The following is an 8,464-nucleotide window of genomic DNA, read 5'->3' on the forward strand; positions in this document are numbered from 1 at the left end:
ACACCCAACAAGTTAGGTTAACTCACACTGTTTGAGTAAACTTATTGCCTTAAACCATTTAAGTTTATAAAACTAACAATTATGAGTGCTCTGAACTTATATACATATACATAAGATATACATTGCAATTGAGTGATAATTGAGCATTAGTGATGAACACTTGCTGTTAACAAACATAATCACTGAAGAAAAAGAAACACAAGAACAATTAATTTTAGTCACAGCCTTAGATGAAATCAACTGAAATAAAATACATTAAATCTCTCAAGATCTGAGTAAACAACCCCACAAACAGCATCACCAGCTCCACTTATTAAGAACCAGACTGACTTTATTTCTGTCAGACATCTACAAAAGATCTTATCTTTTTCCCCTCCTCTTTTTCTCTGGCTGTTGTAACCATGTGTTCTTCAAACATATTTGTTATAACTTAACCAAAGAAAATGATCAGTAGTTGTTTGTTATATGTTTATAATGACAATCATCTGTTAGCAAACTGATCTCATTGTGTATCTAATCTCTGATTAAATGAATGTTATATTTATTATAGTAAAAGTGATTCTAAGAGCCAGTGGTTCTGTGAGTTAGTTAACAGAAAGGACTTTCCAAACAGTTTGTCCACAAAAAGTTTTAATCTATGGCAGCAATTAGACTCACACAGACATCAAGAATCAGCTTGTGAACCTCAACAATGGTGACCATTATAAAAAAAGAAAAAAAAGAAAATTCATGCTGCAATGCATGCTGGGTACTAGCATAGTACAAAACTCATCCATGGATCCCAGCATGCATTGCTGCATGATTGTTTGTTTTTGTTTGTTTTTTTAAATGGTCACCATTGTTGAGGTTCACAAGTGATTACTTTTTTTTTTTTAACTTGACATGATTAGTTGAAACAACTAATACTGAAAAGTCCAATCAGCTTACAGAGAGCAATTCAGCGCCAGTCAGGATTTTACAAAGTGAGTTGAAATGACTTGTATTTGTAATTTGTTTATACTTAAAAATTTAAGGCAGCCACAAAACTTAAGTTTTTAAGTTGAAATAGGTGGAAATTTTTTACAGTGTTGTAGCAATAGCCAAAAATGTATTGTATGGGTGGAAATTATAAATTTTTCTTTTATGCCAAAAATCATTAGGATATTAAGTAAAGATCATGTTCCATGAAGATATTTTGTAAATTTCTTACCGTAAATATATCAAAACTTCATTTTTGATTAGTAATATGCATTGCTAAGAACTTCATTTGGACGACTTTAAAGGCGATTTTCTCAATATTTAGATTTTTTTGCAGATTCCAGATTTTCAAATAGTTGTATCTCGGCCAAATATTGTCCGATCCAAACAAACCATACATCAATGGAAAGCTTATTTATTCAGCTTTCAGATTATGTATAAAATATGTATTATGTATTATGTAATCTCAATCGTTTCGAAAAATTGACACTTAAGACTTAAGGTTTTGTGGTCCAGGGTCACATTTTATATATATATATATATATATATATATATATATATATATTTCATGAGATTTATTCCATGATTTTACATTAGCAGATAATTTTCACTGTCACAATTCAGTTCAGGGGTGAAAGGTGTTGTGTGAATGTGAGTGCGTTCACGAGGGTGGAGTTTGTTTTCCCGTTGGACTCTTGGTGTGATGTGAACCTGATGGATTATCTGTGCTGATGAAACATACACACAAATCTCAAGCTTGATGTGCTCAGTGTTGCTTTAGGGTTTTGCTCTGTGCTCTTCAGGCGTGCTGTACCTGCGTGATCATGGGGAGGAGTACGTGTTTACATTCCCGAGTGCGTACGCTCGATCCATCCTCACCGTGCCGTGGGTGGAGCTCGGAGGAAAGGTCACCATCAGTTGCGCCAAGACCGGATACTCGGCCAATGTCACATTCCACACCAAACCCCTCTACGGGGGCAAAGTTCACAGGTCAGTCAGCAATGTCGTTGATTCTTAAAGATTGAGACTTGAGAAGTCTCTGAGTGATGATGATGATGAAGGTGTGTGTGTTCAGGGTCAGCGCAGAGGTGAAGCAAAACTCCAGCGGGATAGTGGTGTGTAAAGCTCAGGGCGAGTGGAACGGGACGCTGGAGTTCATCTACAGCAGCGGAGAGACCAAAGTCATCGACACAAACAAACTGCCCATCATCAGGAAGATGATTCGCCCCGTCGACAAACAGGGCCAGACCGAGTCCAGGTAAAACTCTTCGATTACTTGTATTTATATATATATATATATATATATATATATATATATATATATACACAAAATGTACACATTTATTAGACCACCACCACCCAATGTAAGATTTGTGCCACAGTTACCAAAATCATTTTTTATGTTTCTGTAATGGTTGATCCATCAGTATCTGTATGCTCTATAGTCACAGTAGTGTTTCTAATGCTGAAATATATATTTTATCCATTAAATTTGGAATTTACTGTTTTACAAGAAAGACAGAAAATATTTTTTTTTTTTTACTCGGATGCCTAAATGCAGTCAATAACTGGAAAAGTACATGATAACAGCTTGCATTTTTGCTGGCATTGTTTTTAAGGCCAAAGGAGGCCATACAAATTATTATTTTTTTTGGTTATGTGTGAATAAAGATAGATTGATTTCAGTTTGTTATTTGCCTAATAAATGTCAATAAAGGTTTAGTTTTTTTGACAGATTTCTACAATATTTGTGTTTTCTCTTTATTATGGCAGATGGTCTAATAAACTTGTTAAGAACATACAGTGCTTAACAAATGTATTAGACTGTGTTTACTGACTGTAATTGGGCATCTGAATAAAAAAATTAAACAAGTGCTTTACTTTTCTTTTTTTTTTGCCTTTCTTGTAAAACAGTAAATTTGAAAATTCATGGATAACAACAATTATATTTTAGCATTAGAAACACTACTGTAAAGATCGTACACATACTGGTGGATTAACCATTATAGAAACATAAAAAATGATTTTTGGTAATCGCCACTATTGTTAGTTTAGGGTAGCTGTGGCACAAACCTCATACTGGGTGGTGGTCTAATAAATTTAGGCACTGTATATATATATGTTGCTGCTCAAGAAGCATTTCTGATTATTATCAATGTTGAGAAAAGTTGTGCTGCTTCATATTTTTCTGGAAACCATGATGATACACTTTTATTTTTCAGGATTCTTTGATGAAAGAAGTTCAAAAGAACAGCATTTATTTGAAACAGAAATATTTTGTAGCCTTAATTTAACTTTTGATCAATTTAATGCCCCTTTGCTGAATAGAAGTGTCAATTTCTTATTATTAAAAAGGTATTTAGAAAGCCCATACTTTGGAATTGCAGTGTATCATGGTTTCCAGCAAATCAGCATATTAGAATGATTTCTGAAGGATCATGTGACTGAAGACTGGAGCAATGATCACATTTTACAGTATATTCACATAGAAAACGGCTATTTAAATTGTAATATCTCTTAATATTGCTTATTTTACAGTATTTTTAACAACTAAATGCAGCCTTAGTGAGCAATTTTTTTAAATTTTGTGGTCATTGATATAGTTGTGATATTCTGTGTTTTTGATCTCAGGCGTCTCTGGCAGCATGTGACTGTGGCGCTGAAGGAAGGAAACGTTGATCTGGCCACTGAACACAAGCATGTGTTAGAGGAAGACCAGCGATCAGACGAGAGACAGAGAGCCACCAACAACATGCCCTGGAAACCCAAATACTTCAACAAAGAGGTGCGTTCATGATGATGCTGCGTTCAAGTCCTCCTGGGACGTTCGTACTGAAAGTCGTAATAACGACGTCAGGTGCGTTCAAGTCTCTTTGGTTGGAATAAGATGGTGATTTAACTTTTCTACATAAAATTCAAAGATTTTTTAAACTCTACATCTGCAAAACGATGAATAAAGAATGTGCTTCATTGTGTTTTTGCTTTTTTCAGTTTATGAAGGTGATGTAAACTGAATTATTATATGTTCTATGGTAATTACACAATAATATAATATTTACATTACAAAAAATTTATCATTTTATTAATTTCAACAAATTTACCGTCAATACAGACGCTGCCTGCATATCTATAGCCTAGTCTTTGGCTGCGTCCATTGCATCCGACACGTTTTCTCACTGACATGCCCCCAACTCGGAAACTCAGGGCTTAAAGAAAATTGAGTTTCCCACTTGTAACAACGACTTTGTGGTGGCGTTCATGTGCGTTCAACTCATAAATACGATCTATCTGACATGACTTGAACACACCTTGAAACCGCCTCGATCAAACCTGACAAACTATAAATCTGAAGAAAATACATTAGAAAACTTTGGGAAATATTGATCATTAAGATTGAGAAGCTTATCTCTCTTATGCAGCTAAGATGAAACCTTTATAACCGTTTTCCTGGAGTTTCTCTGGTGTGAAGCTGATGAAGGTGTTTGTCTGTGTGCAGGGGGACGGATGGGTCTACAGAAACCCCTTATGGAAAACACACTGAAGAAAGGAAGACGAACGCAGATCAGACGAACACAGGGACTGAAAACAAACAGCAAAAATCAAAAACAGGAGAATAATGATGCATCACACTACAGACTGTACAGAAACCAGTGTGTATATATGAGAACACATAGAACATGCCTTTTATACACTGTATAAATTATATATTATTTTTCACGATTATAACCAAGCCTTTGTGGATATGCACATGTACACAGTATTTATGTGATCTGTTATTAGATGATTTGTTAACAGAGTAAGACAGTCATGGATTTCCTTCCAGTGTGCATTTAACATATGGTCAAGATGTTCAGAATCAAATTTAAACAGTATTTCAGCTCATATTTCACCCCAATATTATATATATATATATATATTCTTTAATATACATTATATTGTAATAATTCATAATTAAATTGTAAGTTAAATTATACATTGTATAAATTCAATTATATCATAATTATATAATTAATAATACATAATACATTATAAGGTTTTTGCATTGTGACATTATTTTAATAAAAAATACACATTTCCCACCTAAATTATTATAACTGTAATATCCTATTTTTTTACTCCATTACAACAAATTAATATTGTAATAGCCTATAATATTTTAATTAAATCAGCATAACTTAGTTGTACAACAAATACAATATAGAAATACTTCACAATTATTTTAAATAAATCTTGATGGTCCTGAAATAAGCTTCAGTTTCTTATGTTTAGTTAAGAAATAAAACAGTATTTTGCGATGAAATATGATCTGCACATGTTCTTGACAGATGAATAAGTGATGATATTATGTTTGAGATGAATCAGCAGACATTAAATGGATGAAAATGGTTGTGTTTCACTGCTCAGGTGAGCTGATGGTGGTGTGATTGAGTTAAATGTTAAATGAATGAGCGCGTCTGGTCAATCAATATCCTCTTCATGAGTCACTGCTAATTACTGAAGCCTGCTGACAGAACGCTATTGTTCAAACTAATTGGCCATTAAATGAGATTTTACCCGAGAGATTTGACATCGCTTTGCTCCTCCGCAATTCTGATGCACTTTTAAGAGGCCTTCACTCAGTCCTGTGACTTTATATTAACAACATCACCATTATGACGTCCATTGATCTGAACTGTAGGTTCCCAGCAGGCATTGCTGTATGTCCTGATTTAAAATTTAAAGGGACACTATCCACCAAATTTTTAGCATAAGAGCTGCTCAGCCATTTGTAACGTAAATGCAGAAAGGTGGATATGATACTTATGGAAGCTTATTTCTGCCCACAGAATAAAACAAACATTCTTTTCACAATTCACACTTTCTACAGAAGCGCTGAACTGCAAAATGAAGGGAACAAAAAATAAAGGTGGAAAACTTTTTCTTCCTGTGTCTTAAAGGTGTATTCACACCAGGAAAGTCCGCTAGTTCACTTGCTTTGGTCCGGACTAAATACAATGTTGATTTTGTTTGTTTAGTGCAGTTCGCTTTCACACTGCCCTTTTTGCAAGTGAACCAGAAATTGTAAACAAAACCACACGTGTGCCAAGGTCATCCATTCATTGGATGAAATTCTCAAGCAGGGAAAACAGGAAGTGCAAAAACAGGCTAATCATGGAGATCTTTCGTAGTGCAATTTTTATTCTTTTACTGATTTGCTGTTATGAGATAGGCTACTAACGCAATATGAAGAAACTTATGAGCCTCAAATGAGACAATGTCATACGATGTAATGACGACTTGCCGAAAATAAAATCTATAGATATAAAATACTTAAAGCATATCAAAATGTTAGTTTAAACATTTAACCTAGATAAATGTGCGCTAGGAAGCTGAAGCACGCTTCAGGACATCAGTGGAAACAAATTAAATATGCCGTAATTGTTGCTCATAAAGGTAAGAATAATACATCGTTCGGAACTGTAAAGGGTATATTTTTATTTGTGTGCACTCACAATATCAACAAAACGTAGTGCTTTTCTAAAATAAAGAAAATTAATCGGATGCGCTTGCCATCCCGGTCTTGAACAGGAGCCCTTCACAAAAATAAACCGAAACTCAGTGAATATTTTCCTTACAGACATGATGAATATATCTATAGAAAGCTTTGAATTACTACAAATGAAATCATTCATATCCAAAACAAAAACTTTTTCATTATAATCCGTAAAGATGTATTTCTTTCTAAAGAAGTGATGAATGAGGAGATGGCGAGTCAGGATTTTTAACTTCATCTTTGTGACACTGACTCAGAAAACACTAGTTTATTAACAAATAATTAAAATATCTCCTTACTATTTCCCCCAGACACATTCATTGTAACTTTTGCTGGGGCTTTGCGGCAAGCTTTAGCCTATTTAGTGCGCTCACGTCACGTTACTGTGGGCGCTATGGTCACGAAAACTCATAATTTGCACAGGTTTTTAAGCATTGCGGTTTAAAAACAAGTGATTTAAGCGATTGAAATGCAAACAACAGCACTATATGCGAGCTGTGTGTTTCTGAGCGTGCTTTTTGCAATTGGGTAGGATCGAGGATCGGTTCATATTCACACCTTAAATGGACCATACCAGAGTTCGTTTGGAAGCAGACCGAGACCACCTCTTTAGCTGGGACTCGGTGCGGTTGTTTGGTGCGCACCCGAGTGCGATTGCTGTATTCACACCTGCCCAAAAGATCTGCACCAAGAGGGGAAACGAACTTGAGTTCGTTTCAATCGAACCAAACAAGACAGGTGTGAATACACCCTAAGGGTGTGTTCACACTTGTCATGTTTGGTTCGATTAAAACGTACTCTGGTGCGATTGCTCTGTTAGTGTGTTTCATTTGAGTAAGTGTGAACGCTGCCATCCGAACTCTGGTGCGCACCAAACAAGCTGACCAAGACCGCTAAAAAGATCTGCTTTTTTAACGAACTCTGGTGCAGTTCGAATGAAATATGAACGCCAAATACCCAAATTTGGCAAATACACCAAATACTTATAAAGGAACCAAAAACTGACAAGATGCGATGCTATGCGACATGATTTGACGACACGGAACAAGCGGTGTAACAAAATGAGCAGAGGTCAAACGTGGAGCAACAATGAGGTAAAGTGCCTTTTATGAGCTCCTTGTGAGTTTGCAGTTGGTGAAAATAAAATTATATATACGCGCAACAGTGAGCGCGCTTAGTCCAGCAGACGGCATTAGGTGTGTTCGACTTAAAGCGGCGCCGAGCAGACCGATTGGTTAATGGGTGCTTTGATATCATACACCCGCAGCACCGCTTTGAGTCGAACGCACCTTTGTTTGGGGTGTTCGGTAAGTTCAGGAAATATACATCATTCAAGGCTACCAATCAGGTTGTGAACGTATCACTATGCCTTTAGGTTCGGTATCTTTGGGTTCGCTGTCAAAAAAGACAGTGTGAACGCTTAGTGGACCAGGACCTAATGAATCATTTTCCTTTTTTGGTCCGGACCAAATGAACCAAACGAACCGAACTACAAGTGTAAACACACCCTATGTCTGAATGAAAATATAAAAACATTTGGGGCTTCATACCAAGTTAAATTTCTCCTTTAGAGAATTTTCTGAATAAAACCATTGTCTGATGACATTAAAGGAATCATTCACTCAAAGATGAACATTATGTCATGATTTCCATGTGAACTGATCAGTGTTACAGATACATGTGCACATAACCGAGTCTGTGAATCAATGGCCATCATCATCTTTTTCAACTGATTACTGAACTAAATTGCAGGTGTCAAAGGATTTAAAATATAGTGAATTAAGTTACAAAATCGATCACAATGCAAAATGTTTCCATCTAATACGCATTTTGAGGTGCAGCTCATCGTGGTGTTTTCACCTGAATATGTTCGAAGATTTGTGTTGGATGCCTTCAAAGTGGAAAAGAAAACATCTTTATAGGCTAACAGAAAGAAAAGTCTCTTACAAAATGAGATTGGATGAACATTACAAA

At 35.5% G+C, this 8,464-nt stretch overlaps 1 protein-coding gene across 1 annotated transcript in view; it reads left to right on the forward strand.

The window, feature by feature from the left end:
• LOC131525847 (oxysterol-binding protein-related protein 10) overlaps positions 1-5,351 on the forward strand; it is a 42,348-nt gene extending 36,997 nt beyond the window's left edge. The window contains 4 exon segments of the mRNA XM_058753809.1: positions 1,761-1,947; positions 2,033-2,215; positions 3,589-3,742; positions 4,454-5,351. Of these exon segments, the coding sequence (XP_058609792.1) occupies positions 1,761-1,947; positions 2,033-2,215; positions 3,589-3,742; positions 4,454-4,498 (569 nt within the window). The 3' untranslated portion in view covers positions 4,499-5,351.
• Positions 5,352-8,464: the final 3,113 nt, after the last annotated feature.

Source organism: Onychostoma macrolepis, chromosome 19 (assembly GCF_012432095.1).
Source record: "Onychostoma macrolepis isolate SWU-2019 chromosome 19, ASM1243209v1, whole genome shotgun sequence".
Taxonomy (NCBI): domain Eukaryota; kingdom Metazoa; phylum Chordata; class Actinopteri; order Cypriniformes; family Cyprinidae; genus Onychostoma; species Onychostoma macrolepis.